The sequence below is a fragment of the Hyperolius riggenbachi genome, chromosome 12, assembly GCF_040937935.1.
Source record: "Hyperolius riggenbachi isolate aHypRig1 chromosome 12, aHypRig1.pri, whole genome shotgun sequence".
In the NCBI taxonomy this organism is placed as follows: domain Eukaryota; kingdom Metazoa; phylum Chordata; class Amphibia; order Anura; family Hyperoliidae; genus Hyperolius; species Hyperolius riggenbachi.
The window spans coordinates 240,500,151-240,518,474 of record NC_090657.1 but is presented as its reverse complement, the minus strand read 5'-3'; the positions used below and the strand labels follow the sequence as shown (position 1 = coordinate 240,518,474).

General features: G+C 48.1%; 1 protein-coding gene across 25 annotated transcripts in view; it reads right to left on the bottom strand.

Moving 5' to 3' along the window:
* The window catches only part of SDK2 (sidekick cell adhesion molecule 2), a 1,552,195-nt gene continuing 1,533,871 nt past the window's right edge, over positions 1-18,324 (bottom strand). For all 25 annotated transcript variants that reach the window (XM_068263131.1, XM_068263129.1, XM_068263132.1 and 22 more), the window contains 2 exons: positions 17,292-17,418; positions 1-1,314 (listed from right to left, as the gene is read on the bottom strand). In XM_068263131.1, coding sequence (XP_068119232.1) covers positions 967-1,314; positions 17,292-17,418 — 475 coding nt within the window. In that variant the 3' untranslated portion in view covers positions 1-966. The remainder of the gene's footprint in view (positions 1,315-17,291; positions 17,419-18,324) is intronic.

Sequence of the window (18,324 nt, the reverse complement as noted above, 5' to 3'; positions counted from 1 at the left end):
TAAAGAAATAATAACTTTATGTGTATTCAACAAAACAATCAGAAAACTTTAAGATAGCTTTGCTAAAACTTCCCGCTTCTCATTCGAAGAATGATCACCTGAAAAGGGCACATTTTTGAAGACCGCCATCTAGCGGCTGAACTTAGCAATTCGCCCTTTTATTTTGGGGGGCTCGCTGGTTTCTGGCCGATAAGGGGTAACCCAGTCGTTCTTTCAGTCACTTTGCATAAAGCGGGGGGCACACGGTTCTGTGAAAGTTCTGGAACACCCCCATTATATCGTACCCTGGACTTTAGCTACATGATGCTGTGTGATATTCTACATAAACCATTCATTTGTAATTAAGTGATAATTTTTATTTGTTTTCATGTATACTCTCCCCTTATTGGTATGGTATCGAGCAGTTATTTTTGGAGAGCTATACCACTGATGTCCTTCAGAAATCAGCCCCCTGTGGTAGGTATGCTCGGTTACTCCCATACCCTGCAGGTATTAGGAGCGCAGACCCCTGTGCTATGCCCGATACCTGCGCCCACATACAGCAGTCGAAGCAGCCATGTTTAGTTCAGAGTGGTAGGCCCGTAATCCATGGCGCGATGGCCTCGCTAAACCTCCAGGCACAGTAGTCTTTGCAGTAGACACACAGCAGCCATTTTGTCACAGCCGCCATATTTCCTTTTCCTCATCCAGGAGAGTCTCCATGGTTCGGGATCTGCTCTTGCATCCACATTCGCTAACTTTTTAGCCCCCCAAAAGCCTTTGGAATATTATACCTATTTGAAGCAGCAAAATCAAGATCTCAATCCACTGATTGTCTCCAAAACAATATCCTTATATAGTCTTGTGTTTGCCCCTTCATATATATGTATATGCATATATACACACACATACCTCTTATATATACTATATATATATATAATTTTCTGCTTCTGGAATTAAAAGAAACATTGGTGCAAAGGTTTGTCGTCAAACAAAAGATGAGAATCCGGCAATGGGGGCCCGGGAGGAGGGCGCCAGGCTGCTGGGTGGGCGGTATATGGGGTTCTGCTGGCTCGGGACCTGTTGGGGGGTTGGAGTCCGGCTGGCATTAGCCCTGTAAAGGCTGCCCTGCTGGCTGCTGTTGCTGTTGGGTATTATACAGTGTTCAGAGTCCTCCAGCTCTTCGTTGTCTGTGTAGTTGAAGGCGTGGGACCGGGAGATGCCCTTCTGTTGGCGCCGCCAGGAATTGTAGTAGGTGGGGTCACTGATGTAGTGGTTGACAAAGGAATGGGTCTTCTGCTGGTTCTGGTCCACTTCATATTCACTGTCACTCCCCTAGAAAGAGAGGAATGGAACCAATGTGAATGAAAGTGCAGGAACTGTTCCCTTGATTTCTCCTCTGTTGCTCCTTTCCAGACTGCACAAAATCTCTAAATTCTGATTTTTGTCCCTGAAATCACATTTGCCCTCAGAACTGTTATTAAAGTGGGCCTCTGTTGTAAATGTAATAGTGAAAAATAATTAGCATGACACTTACTATGACTGACTTTTTTTTCTGTTTAACCCAAAACAGCTGACTACTCCATTAAGCAGCAGGGAAGCACTGTGGCAGCTGTGGAAGGCAACATACTGTGGCCACTACTTCAACCTACCTCTCTGCTTCTACCTGTGCCACTTAGCCAGCCTATCTCCTGAAAGTACTCTGTGATAGGCTGGTCTTAGTGACACAGGTAGAAGCAGAGTACCTCTCTGTGATAGGCTGGCTCAGTGGCACAGATAGAAGCAGAGTACCTCTCTGTGATAGGCTGGCTCAGTGGCACAGGTAGAAGCATGGTACCACTCTGTGATAGGCTGGCTCAGTGACACAGGTAGAGGCAGAGGACCTCTCTGTGATAGGCTGGCTCAGTGGCACAGGCAGAGGACCTCTCTGTGATAGGCTGGCTCAGTGGCACAGGCAGAGGACCTCTCTGTGATAGGCTGGCTCAGTGGCACAGGCAGAGAGGTACTCTGCTTCTGCCTGTGCCACTGAGCAATCCTATCACAGAGATGTAATCTGCTTCTACCTGTGCCACTGAGCCAGCCTATCATAGAGAGGTACTCTGCTTGTGCCACTGAGCCAGCCTATCACAGAGAGGTCCTGTGCCACTGAGCCAGCCTATCACAGAGAGGTCCTCTGCCTGTACCACTGAGCCAGCCTATCATAGAGAGGTGCTCTGCCTGTGCCACTGAGCCAGCCTATCACAGAGAGGTGCTCTGCCTGTACCACTGAGCCAGCCTATCATAGTGAGGTGCTCTGCCTGTGCCACTGAGCCAGCCTATCACAGAGAGGTACTCTGCTTCTACCTGTGCCACTGAGCCAGCCTATCACAGAGGAACTCTCTGTGATAGGCTGGCTCAGTGGCACAAGCAGAGGACCTCTCTGTGATAGGCTGGCTCAGTGGCACAGGCAGAGAGGTGCTCTGCTCCTACCTGTGCCACTGAGCCAGCCTATCACAGAGAGGTACTCTGCTTCTACCTGTGCCACTGAGCCAGCCTATCACAGAGAGGTCCTCTGCCTGTACCACTGAGCCAGCCTATCATAGTGAGGTGCTCTGCCTGTGCCACTGAGCCAGCCTATCACAGAGAGGTACTCTGCTTCTACCTGTGCCACTGAGCCAGCCTATCACAGAGGAACTCTCTGTGATAGGCTGGCTCAGTGGCACAAGCAGAGGACCTCTCTGTGATAGGCTGGCTCAGTGGCACAGGCAGAGAGGTGCTCTGCTCCTACCTGTGCCACTGAGCCAGCCTATCACAGAGAGGTCCTCTGCTTGTATCACTGAGCCAGCCTATCACAGAAATGTACTCATTGAAAAGTTGGCTCAGTGGCATAGGTAGAGTACAGTTCCACTTAAGCAACAATATGCTAGCCCTAATACCCACAGATAGCACAATCTATTAGCAGTCTTTGCAAAGGCAGGAAACGGTCATGGCAGTTTTTCAGAAAGGGGGTGTGGCTAACAACCCCAGGATTTTATGTCACAAGTGATCAGTTTTTAGACTTGTCTTTTTTACTGTTACTGTTATAAGTTCTGCTGGTAGTGTGGGTTTTATTTTTATTTTTTTACATCGGTGGTCTGCTTTAATGTTATGTATTGATGAAGCACTGATATATGCCAGAGCTCTGTACATTTGTTACCCACAGACCCTGAGAGCATTGGTCTCCTCCTCCCTCCATAGCGGAAGACGGGTCGCTTTCCGTTAGCCCCTCCCTCCATAGCGCCAGACGGTTCGCTTTCCGTTAGCCCCTCCCTCCATAGCGCCAGACGGTTCGCTTTCCGTTAGCCCCTCCCTCCATAGCGGCAGACGGCTCGCTTTCCGTTAGCCCCTCCCTCCATAGCGGCAGGCTGCTCGCTTTCCGTTAGCCCCTCCCTCCATAGCGGCAGACTGCTCGCTTTCCGTTAGCCCCTCCCTCCATATCGGCAGACTGCTCGCTTTCCGTTAGCCCCTCCCTCTATAGCGGCAGACTGCTCGCTTTCCATTAGCTCCTCCCTCCATAGCGGCAGACGTGTGGCTTTCTGTTAGCCCCTCTCTCCATAGCGGCATACGGGTGGATTTCCGTTAGCCCCTCCCTCCATAGCGGCAGACGGCTCGCTTTCCCTTAGCCCCTCCCTCCATAGCAGCAGACAGGTCGCTTTCCGTTGACCCCTCCCTCCATAGGGGCAGATGGCTCGCTTTCTGTTGGCCCCTCCCTCCATAGCGGCAGACAGGTGGCTTTCCGTTACCCCCAGGGATGGGCTTTCGAGTATTCAACTACTCTAATTGGAAATGAAAATGAGGCTTGATTGCCTCAGATGTGACCACGGGAGGCGGAGGGGGTTACTTACCCAGAAGGCTTCTAGGCGTCTCACTCCACTCGCATGCGACCTATGGGAAGCGTTGCACGACTCACTACTGCACTTTCTCCTTCCAGCTTGAAGGAGGAAGTGCGGTAGTGAGTTATGGAATGCATCCCATAGGTCGCATGCGAGTGGAGTGAGATGCATAGAAGCCTTCTGGGTAAGTAACCCCCTCCGCCTCCCGTGGTCACATCTGAGACACACAAACACCCCACACACATCACCCACACACACACCACTACACACACACACACACACAGTACACACCCCACCCCACACACACTAGGTACACCCCACACACACTAGGTACACCCCACACACACCCCACACACACTGTATGTATGTGCACACACACACTAGGTACACCCCCCCCCCACACACCCCCCCCCCCCCCCCCCCCACACACACACACACACACACACACACACACACACACACACACACACACACACACACACACACACACACACACACACACACACACACACACACACACACACACACACACACTCTCTGTACACACTTTTTCTCTCTCTCCGGGAAGCCTGGGATTAGCCTAGAGTGTGTGGAAGGGATTCCGGTACTTCTTCACTGTTTGACTTGGGTGAGGCAACGTCTGTTTACCCAGCTTGTGGAAAATACTGCCGTTCCCATAGTAATGGCATTCTGCACTGGCAGAGCTCTGGTAACCCTGACAATGCTTGGCACAGATGCGCAGTTCCCGCTCTAAAAAGCAGAAGTAATGGGAAAGTGACTCAGAATACTGTGATACGCAGCGGCAGCAATGTTTAACGTTCTCCTGCACGTAAAATACTCATTTTAACTTATTCTATACTACGATCTTACCAAGACTTACAAAACAAACTCCTTAAATAGACACTGAAGCAAAAAAAAAATATATATATATATGATATGATTTGTATGTGTAGTACAGCTAAGAAATACTGTAAAACATTAGGAGCAGAGACATAAGTCTAATATTGTTTCCAGTACAGGAAGAGTTAAAAAAAACTCCAGTTATTATCTGTGCAAAAAAGCCATTGAGCTCCATAACTTTCAAAGTCGTAGAGAGATCTGTCTTCTGAAGCTTGTTATCTCAAGCGTCAGTCACTGTGTGTTTTTGTTTCTGCAGAGGACAGTTCAAAAGTTCACTAACCCGCTCTATAAAAGCATTTAGAATGCTGAGTAGTGTGTAAACTGCAAATATTAGAGAATGATGCAATGTTATAAAAAAAAACTATATAACTGAAAATAAAAATATGAGAATATTTTCTTTGCTATTAATGTTCTAGTAATTATCCGTACTACACAACCAATTCATTATAGCATCATTTTTTCGCTTCAGTGTCAAGAGAACCAGAGATGAAGCACCCTCTTGTATTTTACCTTATAAATCAGTGGGAACATGACAGTAAACACCTAATCTGCTCTTTGTTTCATTGTTCTCTATACCTATATCTATGTGTATATTGGCATGTAGCCCTACCCTCTCAGTGGTGCTTAACAATGGTTTTTAACAATTGTTCTCCAAACCACTGACACCGCGTTGTGGAACTGTAGCAGAACAAGTGTAATCTTGAGACAGGCCAGAGGTCGAGGCAGGCAGCAGACAAGCGTAATCGTGAGACAGGCCAGAGGTCGAGGCAGGCAGCAGACAAGCGTAATCGTGAGACAGGCCAGAGGTCGAGGCAGGCAGCAGACAAGCGTAATCGTGAGACAGGCCAGAGGTCGAGGCAGGCAGCAGACAAGAGTCATCGTGAGACAGGCCAGAGGTCGAGGCAGGCAGCAGATTAGCGTAATAAGAGGACAAGCCAAGGGTCGGTGCAGGCGGAGAACAAGCAGTGGTCAGGAACAAGCCAAGGGTCAAACACAGGAAGTCAATCAGGAACTGCAGGCTGAGCTAGCAAAGCTGTAACGAACTGACAGCACCTATTGCAAAGTAAAACTGGCTATTATAGGCCAGCCCCTGTGTTTGGGCGCCAACTTCAAATCTCGCAGATGTGGATGTAATTACGCGTGAACGCTTACAATAGTCCGCGTTCACTCGTGCGCCAATGCAGAAGTGATCACCGGATGTGACGCCATACGGCGTCACCCGACGGGAGAGTAACAGCAGAGCGTGGCCTGGCCGGCGTGCACACCTCCGGAGAGGACACCGAGCGCCATGACAGTGAGTATAACAGCCCGCCCTTCACTATAGAAAGTGCATTGTCTCAGCCTGAGAAATATTGGCCAATCAGAGAGGAACAGAGGTGTGGAAGGGGAAAACAGGAGGGGAAGAGGCTTCAGCCAATCAGGCTGCATTAGTTATGTCTGAGGGGAAAGTAAAGAAGAAAAAAGGACAACCCAGCATGCCCTGCAACTTCCTTTTTGTACCAAATAAGAGTCGGGTAAACTGGGAAATGATTATTTATCAACAAGAAAAGTAATAGAGACTTTAACCTTTGGATTGCCCGGTTAGCACCCATATTACTAGTTTACCAGATAATTATTCTATGCCTGACAGTTATACTTTAAAGCGGTATTGTCACCATAAAAATCAAATTTCAACAGCAAGTGGTCTAAGTGTATTAAGTGATAAAGATGCTAATCCTGCATTCAAAACTTTTTCTGCTGTTATGATTTGGAGTTATCACATACTTAAAGAGAACCAGAGATGAAGCACCCTCATGTATTTTACCTTATAAATCAGTGGGAACATGACAGTAAACACCTAATCTGCTCTTTGTTTCATTGTTCTCTGTTTAATCTGACTGTTATCACCTCTGATAAGAATCCCTGACTGAGCACTCAGTCTAGCTTTGCTACGGAAAGATTATAGCTGAGTCTGTCTTCTCTGGTGTCTTTTCAAGGCTCTGCTATAATGACTCAGCTATAATCATTCCCGGCAAAGCCAGACTGAATGCTCAGTCCGGGATTCTTATCACAGCTGCTAACAGACACTTTTAGCAGTGAGGATGAAACCGAGAGCATGGTAAGTGTTTTCTCTAATGTTCTTACTGATATATATGGTAAAATACACAAGGGTGCTTCGTCTCTGGTTCCCTTTAAGGAGCACTGGTCCTTTAGTAGTCAGTGCCAAACAGTTGCATGCTGGGGGTTCTTTTTATCTGTAATATATATCTCCTTCCCTTCATTTCCCTGCCTAGCTGCTTATCTGAAACACGATCCCCTGCTCACTTGTGTTTACAAGCAAGGCTGAGGTGACTCAGGAATTGGAGGAGAAAAGAAAAAAAGTAAAGCGCAGAAATGACATCAGGATTTAGCCTCAGCTGTGGGCAAAAGACATGGCCCCCACCACTAACAGAATTCTCGTCATTTACTATATAACATTCACTGAAATCAAAACGTGGACAGTGTGACAATCCAGCCCCGCGATCCCGTCGAGATCTGCTCCCGTTAGCGTACGCAGGAAGTACGGGCGCAGACGGACAACGAGACCGGTTGCTGGATCGTCAGAGGTAAGAAAGAAAAGGGCGACAGAGCGTGCCAATCCCGTCTAATCTGCTCCCGTTAGCATACGCAGGAAGTACGGTGAACAGACTGACAATAAAGATTGGTCGCGCAGCTGCCGACAATATGTAATGGGACAAACATCCACCAATCCCGTATTACTAGGCCACTGTTGCCATGCAGGTCTCATGCACTAGAGACTGCTGGAGGCAAATTCACTGTGTGCGTAGTAAACGGTTACGATTGGTTGGAGGTGCCCATACATGTACAATTTTGATTGTATATACAATCTGTAAACTAAAAATATCGATTTCGCGCTGGAAATCGGGTAAATACACTGCCACCACTGTCGGGTTGTATGGAGCCGACAGTCTCCAACGCTATCATAATACGGTAGCCAGCCCAATCGCGTTCAACACGCTCAAGTCACCGTTCGGGGAATAGTCACTTCCGACGGCTTAAAGACTGTGAGCAATGTGACGTTAAAGAAAGGTTACTGGGTCCCTATATGATGCAATCTCGAATTGTATTTACAATCGAGAAACGAAAGTTATCGATTTCGCACAGGAAATCTGGTACTAGCTAATCCTAGAAGGAAGAAACTGTTGATTTGCTAGCTAGGTTGTAAATAACCATCATAAGCAAATCATAAAACAATGCGGTAGTATGACTGACTCTTCAGAGGGCAGATTCGTTATAGCAGCAATCAGATGACCAGAACAGGCACAAGACTGAACGATAAAATCGTTAGTTTATTTCTAAACTACATACACACAGCTTATTTTAGAACAGATTGATTGACAGAGAGAAGGCAAGAAAAGGAGAACAGAATGTCTGATTATATACAGTTCAAATACCGTTATTGGTAGTCCATGCGGCAATCGCAAGTCTTTGGCGAAAGTCCCAAAATGGCGGTTGCCATGCGGCCAACAGGCCTTTGTTAGAATTTCCAAGATGGAGGTTGGCCCGTGTCCCTGCGGGCTGCCAGGATGTTACTCGGCATCAGATTGAAGGTAAAGGACACAGAGCTTTCTGGGCTCTGTCTGGTTATAGCCCCCACTCCAGCAAGGAGGGGTTAGGGGGCGTGGATCACACACCTCTTTGGAATAGGAGATCCCTGCCCCTCTTCGAGAGACAAAATTTTACCTGAATCATGATAAGTGTGCTCATCTGCAAACCGTACAAGTTGTGTTAAATCTAATAACATTTTTAGGTTTGTCAGAATTTATCAAGAACGTTGATACCAAACTTGGGGAATCAGACCCCTGGGGTATTAGAGGGTTATTTTAAAACAATCTTACGCTAGATCTGGCAGTCCGATTGGTCCGTAAACCTGTCAGAACCAGCGCCCTGTGGAATCCCATAACCTGTGCAGATTTCATGGGCAGGGAGATCTGCTATGTCAGGAATTATGAAGGAAATATGGAGGACATATGAATCTTGGGATTCCTGAGGTCACAGCAGGTTTTCCTAAGGTCATTGAGAAAGCCAGCTGTAGTCTCTAAGTGGCTTCTGCAGGATGTTAGCAGGACCTCCTGTGGCTGCTCTTTTCATGTACGGAGCTGAGGAGCCACCAAGTCGGGGTTAGGCAGTGAAGGTGTGAGATTTCCCTCCTTCTGCCTGGTTGGGGGTCCCTGTGCTGGCAGAAAATCTTTTCAACAGGAGGCTAATTAGCTGACCATGAAAAGATTTCTCCAGCCCTTTGGTGAAGGGAAAAAAAAAGTGTATTTAAACCAAAAACTGTATTAACCCCTGGCTCCCCTGATCTTCTTATAAACCAAGCCTTTCCCTCTGCTGTCACTGTTAATAGTGGCGACAGGGAATATTTTATAAGGCTCTAACTACTTTTTTAGGACGAATAAACGTTGATTCGTCACAGACAGTACAATACATGTGTTGTTATATAAGTAGATAAATACTTGATCTACTTATATATGTGAGTTTTTTTTCCCTGGCATAGTATGGCTAATCCTACTGCTTTAACAGTTTCTCCCCTTCAGACAGACTGAAGTGTTGTTGCTTAATCTGGTGTATTGCTTTAAACTTTTGTTGATTATTCTCCTTTACAATTTATGTGGCTTTCATAGACCATCTGCAAGGCTTCCCAGCATAATGTGTTTTATTTTAGAGAAGTGTAGTCTGTGAACTGCACTTTTCTTGTGGCTGGATGAGCGGGGAAACCAGAAAAGCAGATTTTTAGGGTACAATGTTGTGTGTATCTCAGGTTACAAGAGCAGATTAAGACTCATGGACTGGCTGCTGGGTCACTGTTATGGCCCATACTCACGGATTACAACTGTCGCCGCAACCACGTGGCACGCTCGTGTTGCGGCAACAGGTCGCCCGTGAGTATGGTGCGTGTGCCCCGAACCGTCGCTGCTGTCGCCAGGCGATTGGCACGGTCAATCGCCTAGCATCAGTTGCCGCCCGCAACTGTCGCTAGTCCGCGTGTGTATGCGGACTAGCCACAGCAACCTAATAGCTAGTGCATTGAGCGACAGCTTCCGTCGCATCACAAATCCCTCTTCCGCGGTGTGTATGCGGAGGAACCTGGCGACGAGATGTCGCCGAACTGTCGCGCACACGCCTCCGTGTGCTAGCTACAAGTTACATAAGTAGCTCGTGAGTATGGGCCATTAGAAGCTAGTGTAGTAATAGCAGGCAGTCCTGCAGGTAGTGGGGCTATTGGCAGAGTCACTGGTCAGAGGTCACTGTTAGAAGCTTGTGCAGTAATAGCAGGCAGTGCTGCAGGTAGTGGGGTTATTGGCAGAGTCACTGGTCAGAGGTCACTGTTAGAAGCTTGTGCAGTAATAGCAGGCAGTCCTGCAGGTAGTGGGGCTATTGGCAGAGTCACTGGTCAGAGGTCGCTGTTTAGTGTGTGCAGTAATAGCAGGCAGTGCTGCAGGTAGTGGGGCTATTGGCAGTCACTGGTCAGAGGTCGCTGTTTAATGGCTCACTTGGTACCAAGAAGTGTCAGAGTTCTCTGCCTGTTTCTTTTTGTCTTGGCAACATGTGGCATTTTTCTGCAGATTCCCTGCACTGGAGGCATCGCTGTGGTCTGGGAGAGGCCAATATCTCACCCTGCCCAGAGGTTGTAAGAAATGCCCAAAATATTAAGCCAGAGAGAAGTAACATTTACTGTGGAATGTACAGCAGGAGACATTGGCAGCGCTTCCAAACTGTGGGGCTCTGCATGCCTCTGTTGGTCTACAACTCAGTTGCAGCCTATGAGTGCTGTCATTTGTTTGATGTCTGTTTGGGAGAAATGTGTATACCATTTTATGACTAGCAGCACTAGGAAAAAATCATGTTTTTATCGTTAGACTAGCGGTAGGTCTTCCCCGAGAGGACCCGTCACCGCCGTGGGGAAGTCTAGTGGGGAATAATTTGTGCACATATTATTTATACTGAAGCTAACGTCCTCCTTTGCTGTACCTGTTTTGAATGCATGTTGTGTATGTTAGTTCACATTGTGGAGCTCTGCACATCTATTGCAGGTAGTCAATTCGGGTGCAACCTCTGTTTGGAAGCGCTGCCAATGTCTCCTGCTATACAAAACTCATGTAAGTATACTTATGGCTAGCTGCATCCATGTGCTTCAATCTGCATTCATATTATAGATTAGGACTAGTACATGATTTGCATCTGATTTGCATGCAAGGCATGTATTTAGCCCTGTGGGGCTCTGCATCCTCTGTTAGTCTATGATTAAGTTGCAGCCTATGAGCGCTATCATTGGTTTGTTTTTATTCCCCAGAAAATAGACCTCAATCTTCTCACCCAATTGCATTGTAAAGGTGGCCGTCCATTGGTCAAATTTTGTTTTGTTTTTTCATCAATGCCTGGATGATTCGATCTGATCTGCTAGAAATCAATAAACAATGATTTCCGTGCGCAACTCCTCATACACAACTCAATCTTATCAAATGCTGCCAATTCATAAATCTCAAATGTAGTCTATAGTGATCAGCGCAATATGGATTCCCAATCTGTTCAAATAGCTTGCTATCTTCTTAATCCACCACCACACCGCTTGTGAGATCACTCACCAGCTCCTTAGATCATAATAAATGATCATATGCGTGCAGTCAAAAAACACCAGCCCGTCTGGTCGCAAGTGGGCTCTTCGCAGCCTTCTCCTCAGATCCTCATAAGTAAAAACATATAAACACGCTCCACATAGCGTAATCCAGTTCACTTTAAAATTTATTGCTTTTAAAACACAATCTATTACGGCGGTGTTGCGTGGAGTAAACGGCCGGACGCTGCCCGCTATCTAAACCAACCCTGCGCTTACTTGTATGCCTGTTATGGACATACATATATGACATGTGAGTGTAATAGATTATTGCTTTTAAAACACAAATTTTAAAGTGAACTGGATTACGCTATGTGGAGCGTGTTTATATGTTTTTACTTATGAGGATCTGAGGAAAAGGCTGCGAAGAGCCCACTTGCGACCAGACGGGCTGGTTTTTTGACTGCACGCATATGATCATTTATTGATCTAAGGAGCTGGTGAGTGATCTCACAAGCGGTGTGGTGGTGGATTAAGAAGATAGCAAGCTATTTGAACAGATTGGGAATCCATATTGCGCTGATCACTATAGACTACACTGCTAGAAATCAATGCCGTAAACTATTCCCAATCAATTTTCGTCTAAAATCTATCAATTCAGTTGATAGTGCTTGATGGAAATTTTTACTCGGTCAGCAACAGGTCAAGAGAATGTCTGTAGCAGCCCTTGACTTTGTGATGAGTAATGTGCGGTGTGTGCAGAGAAGCTTACACTCACTTCTCCACCAACACGTGTCTTTTCTCCTGGGGTGTCTGTGTTTGAGCCCTCTAGTGGTCCTGTAAGGTGCCTGCCACAGTGCCCCTGGTGTCTGGCCTGTACCAGTCAGTTTTGCATCAGTTTTCTGTCACTTTTATGCCTCATTCACATCATCCACACTGCCATGCACATTTCAGCAGCATGTGTGATGTACGACCTAGTTTCACAATGTGTGGTACGTGCACCCCAGGAGGTATTTCTGATGGTTCCTGGGGGTACTTGGGCTTGATATACTTAACTAAGAATAACAAATTTAGAGTTTTTAGAAAATGATAAATCTTAAAGGGAACCTAAACTCTAAAAAAAAAAAAAAAAAAAAAAAAACCCTAAAAAAATGAGTTTTACTTACCTTACCTCTACCAGCCCCCTGCAGCCATCCTGTGCCCTCGCAGCCACTCACGGCTCCTCCGGTCCCCGCCGCCAGTTAGTTTTGTTTTCGCTGACTCTGAGTCGGCAGGCCGCCACGCGTACCTTTAAACACATTCCCACTGGTGCAGGAAGCTATCACAGGCATTAACACGTAAATTTTTACGAGTTGCAGTTGCAACGCATAAAAATGTACGTGTTAATGTCTGCTATAGCTTCCTGCACCAGCGGGAATGCGTGCAAAAGTACACATGGCGGCCCGCCAACTCAAACGAAACTAACTGGCGTCAAGGGACTGAAGGAGCCGTGAGTAACTGCGAGGGCACAGGATGGCTGCAGGGGGCTGGCGGTAGGAGACTGGAGGAGCTGTGAGTAACTGCGAGGGCCCAGGACGGCTGCAGGGGGCTGGCGGTAGGGGACTGGAGGAGCTGTGAGTAACTGCGAGGGCCCAGGATGGCTGCAGGTGGAGGGGGACTGGAGGAGCCATGAGTAACTGCGAGTGCACAGGATGGCTGCAGGGGGCTGGTGGCGGGGGACTGGAGGAGCCGTGAGTAACTGCGAGGGCCCAGGATGGCTGCAGGGGGCTGGCGGCGGGGGATAGGAGGAGCCGTGTGTAACTGCGAGGGCACAGGATGGCTGCAGGGGGCTGGCGGCGGGGGATAGGAGGAGCCGTGTGTAACTGCGAGGGCACAGGATGGCTGCAGGAAGCTGGCGGCGGGGACTGGAGGAGCCGTGAGTAACTGCGAGGGCACAGGATGGCTGCAGGAAGCTGGCGGCGGGGGACTGGAGGCGCCGTGAGTAACTGCGAGGGCACAGGATGGCTGCAGGGGGCTGGTAGAGGTAAGGTAAGTGAAACTCATTTTAAGAGTTAATGTTCCCTTTAAAGCAAATTAGTGTTGTAGCTAATTAAAAGCAATAGTAAATGCTTGGAAATTGTTGAAAATCAATTATGTACTATAGCAAAATATATATTTGTCAAGGGGTACTTATGAGATTTACTATGCTAGGGGGTACTTGGTGAGTACAGGGTTTTAAAAGAAAAACAAAAATTTGCTTTCCTAAAATAGAAAGAATTTGCAACAATTCAGGTTGGAGTGAGCTTGAGATGTCTCCCAGAGCATCACTGTTGAATATATGCAAATTAACCATTGTACCCTTAGAAGCTAAACACACCTCCAGAACCGCTGGAATGCAATGATGTGTCAGCTTGTTAATATGTACAGAGCCATAATAATCCAACATGCATACAGACTGTTTCGGATTGTTTGATCCTCATCAGTGCATGGCATGGAGTAATTTGGCTCTAGGGTTTTAAAAGGGTTACATACCAATAAAATGTTGAGAAACACTGATGTACAACACGCAAGAATGGCAGAAGTGCATGGACAGCAGATCATACGCACTGCACAGAAGTGTGAAGGGAGCCAAGCAGGTGCTTTTGGTGCTCGGTGCCAGCCATGTAGCACCTGACTTGGACTCCGCTTTAGCTCTAGTGCTATAGTGTGCGCCCCGGCAATTGCCAGACCTCAAGGATTTCTCGGAGTTGCTGAGTATTTTACGGCACTGGGAATTGAGTGGCAGCAGAGTAAACCATCATTAAGCTCACGCGCGCCCCCCCCCCCCCACGACTGGCTGAAGTTACGGGACCCGGTCCTGGCGATACAGAAGGCTTGGGACGGTGGCATGGGAGTGATCTTGGTAGGCCTAGAATGTATAGCTAGTTACTAGCAGGTCATTTGGAGTGTTGAGGAATCTGGCGGTCCCTCCCATTGAGAATTCACAAGCTCTGAGTCACTTACGGGCTCTTTCCTCTTTCTTATTTTAGCGTGTGACAGTGCTCACAAAGCCTGACGGCTGCCTGTATACACAGAGGTGTCAGGAGTTCACACGCCAGCCACACCGGCACTCGCTACAATGGCTGACGCTGCCGGGCGGGAGGCAAGGGGTTAACCGACGGCAGACGGGAGGATTAAGCCATAATGCAGTTTTTGTATTCTGCAGCGGTGCGAGACGGTGAGAAATATTCAGCAGGCGGGTAACAGGCAGTGCAGCAGTCCCCCCCCCCCCCCCCTCCCGATGACTGTTTATTGTTCTTCTGCTTTATCACAGAGTCACACACCCTGTACAGTGTGACCGGGAACTCCCTGTAACCTCAGGAGATTGGCTTTCATGGTGACAATGGCCGTCATTGTGCCACCTCCAGTGCCATTGTCTCCTATCTAGACCATCCGGCCCTCTGTCTGCTCCCCTGTGGCGTTCATCAGTGAAGATGTCCTGTGTTTATCCTGTATCCATGCTGACGTGTTATCCGCAGGGGCCTGATGGGAGTACAGGGACTCCATCCAATTCCATCCGAATGATCGAATCTGGCACAGATCAATGCCGTAAGATGGCCACCCCATCAATCGCTTTGTTCGATTTGTGGGCAAAACTATTGATCAGGAATGTTGGAAAAGCTCCTTCAAAAGGCTTGGTCAGGTAAGCGGCGGTAATGGGGTTTGGCATCCTGATGAGCGATGGACCCCCAGCTGGTCTCCCTAAGTGAATGTGTCACACCAGTGTGACTCCTGGCCTCCTCCTGTGTCTGGCATTCTACTGACATCACTACATATAGCGGTGTCACATGGTACAGGCACTAGACATTGGACACCAGGAGTCTCACTGACGAGACAAATGATCCTGCAATGCTCATGATGGACCTGGGTGGGATTAAAGGTGGCCATACACTGGTCGATTTGTTATCAGATCGACCCCTCTCTGATTGAATCTGATCTGGTATGGCTGCCTTTACTGCAAACAGATTGTGAATCGATTTCTGCATAAAATCGATTCAACCTCTGTGAAGCTGCGACCGCCCCCCCCCCCCATTACCTGAGAGGGCGCTCTACTGTTTAAACTTCCTCCAGGGACAGGAAGTTCAGTGAAGCTTGCCGGACTCGGAGCCCAGCGCGGAGAAGAAGACAGCGGAGACCAGGGCATACGCGCCGGCCAGATTAGGAAATGTATTGCCGCTAGCGTCGGTCATCGGACGTTCGAACGCTGCTATCAACGCACTCCTGACCCGCCGGTGATCGAGTGAAATCTTCCGCACGGACGGATGGATCGACGGGAACAATTGATTTTGGACAGAAATCAATTGTTCTGTCAGCGTTTATGCAACGATTTTCACAGCAGATTCGATCACAGTGATTGAATCTGCTGTATATCAGCGGGAAAATCACTAGGTGTATGGGCCCTTTTACACATACAATTGGGGGGGGGGGGAGGCCTGGAAGGTGGAGATGGTGGTGCTAGGGCAATTTTCAATAAATTCCATGTTGAAATCTGCAGGGAGAAGGCGGGCAATAGATCTCTCTCAGATCAGATTGTCCGAGAAGGATATATCTAGTGGTCAATCTGGTGGATTGTCTTGTGCATGGCCACCTAAACAGTTGTAAAGCGCTTTTGTGCCACAGGACAGCAGCCAATCAGTGCGCACTTAGTGAGCCACCCTTATCAAATCTTCAGATCATTTAAGAAGATAACTCTGCTGCTGACAGAATGGAGTCATGTGCCTCTGACCAGACGTGCTGGTAAATATGAAGCTAGGAGCCCCGTAGCAGTAATGTTATACTGTGAGGGGCGCATAAGTGTAATGCAGGGATCCAGCGATCACCACACCCCAAATTACTCCTCCCTCCGAGGTGCAATGACTATAGTATTGCACGCCGCCGGAGATCTGAGCGCCAGCAGGGAGAGCGGTCATTTGGCTGCGCCCATCTCACCGGCGGCGTATCCAATATGTACACAGTAAATATTGGTTGATCTTACACACAATGGTCAATTGGCACCATGTGACAGGAAGAGGCAGAAGAGCCGTCTTACAGTTTTCCAATCTTACCAAATCTAGGAAGTGGAAGGGAAAACGCGGCAAATGTGCTTTGCATGAAATAGTTCCTCAAATGACATAGAAGTTTTAAAGTTGTACAACCAGGAATGGTACCTGCCTGTAAATGTCTCATTTGACTCCCAATTTGAAGGTCTGTGATCAGATCTACCCTTTAAATGACCGTCAAATCGTAATTTTGATTGATTTCCGATCAATTGACATAATTGATCTGGACGGTATAATCTCACTGGGGGCGGTAAAGTAACGACTGACCTATGAACCCTTCCAGAGAGGGAGGGTCAATGAGATGAAATAATTTCAGAGTTCATGCAGCATTATGCAATTGTGTATGCAAATTTATGCAACTTGAGAATGAACCAATAACATCCTGAGGTAACATTAGATTGGTCAATTTTCAAGCTGCATTAATTTGCATGCAAAATTTGCATAATCTCACATCAACTAGAAATAATTTGCACCCTACTTCCAGGTCTCCCCGATCTTGGTTTTTTGTTTTTGTTTTTGTTTTTGTTTTTTTACAAAGGTGGAGGCTTCACAGATTGCATACATTCTCCAGCCTACATAAATAAACCTCAAGCACTGACAGAGGTTTGGGAGGCGGCCGCCACAGCCAGAGGTTTGGGAGGCGGCCGCCACAGCCAGAGGTTTGGGAGGCGGCCGCCACAGCCAGAGGTTTGGGAGGCGGCCGCCACAGCCAGAGGTTTGGGAGGCGGCCGCCGTAGCCAGAGGTTTGGGAGGCGGCCGCCGTAGCCAGAGGTTTGGGAGGCGGCCGCCGTAGCCAGAGGTTTGGGAGGCGGCCGCCGTAGCCAGAGGTTTAGGAAAAATCCGCTATAGCCAGAGACAGACAGGCCGTGTGGGCTGGACGCAATGTACCTGTATTACAGATTTCCTCACCTGCGAGTCTGAGACCTCCGAGGGTTTCTCCGTCAGGCTGCCGCTCTCCGCAGGAATGAGGTCGTTATATTTGGCCACGTCCTCGTCAGAATAATGCAGGCTGCCAGGACTGGGCCGTGGTGGAGACCTGCAATGGAAACACAGTGTTATTTCAGGTTTGTGGAGACAGGTGAACCTTCCAATCAGAGTTCTGGAGCCAGCAAGCAGAGAACGCTCCCAGCTGCAATCCCATTGGCAGCTCAGTCAGTACCCTCCCACATCATCCCTCCACTAAATCCTTCCCCCATCCACCTTCCTGTCATGGTTGTCCTCTCTCTCTTGGTCATGGTATATTTGAAGGTAAGGAGTATCTTCAGGTCTCTCACAAAGCTACTTCTCCAGGTCTAATGAGGTAAAGGAAGTACAAACTCCCTTAGATGTCCCAATGATGCAGCTATCCCTTAGAGCAGGAGAAGCTGCTCAGTGAGAGTGATGAAATGTCTTCTACAACAGCTGGCATTGACTTTTTATTCTGGGCGGCCTTTCTTCCAGTTCTCATCTCTGTATTAGTCTACTTTAAGGCTGCTTACACACTAAGACGTTACAGGCGCAGTGCGCCTGTAACGCTCCCCCAACGCACAGCAATGTAACACAAGTGGGCTGTTCACACAGCACACGTTGCGTTACATGTAACGCTGCACATTCTCCCAAAAGTGCAGCATGCTACGGCGTTAGAGCGGTTAAGCCGCATTAGACTGTCTGCACATGCTGCACATTGGGGAGGAGCGGAGAGCGGCCGGGCACACGGCTAATTAATATTCACTGCACTCAGTGACGTGCAGTGTTTACTTCCTGGAGCGGCCGCTCTGTGCGGCGATTGGCCGGGCGGGACCACGTGATGTCCAAGAGTGCGCATCACGGACGCCAGAGTGAGCTGCACAACGCGGCTCACTCTGACGTCCACATCGAAGAGCACCAGACCTTGCATTAGGTGCACGTTATGCGATCTTAACGTGGCACCTAACGCAACGTCTTAGTGTGCAAGTAGCCTAAG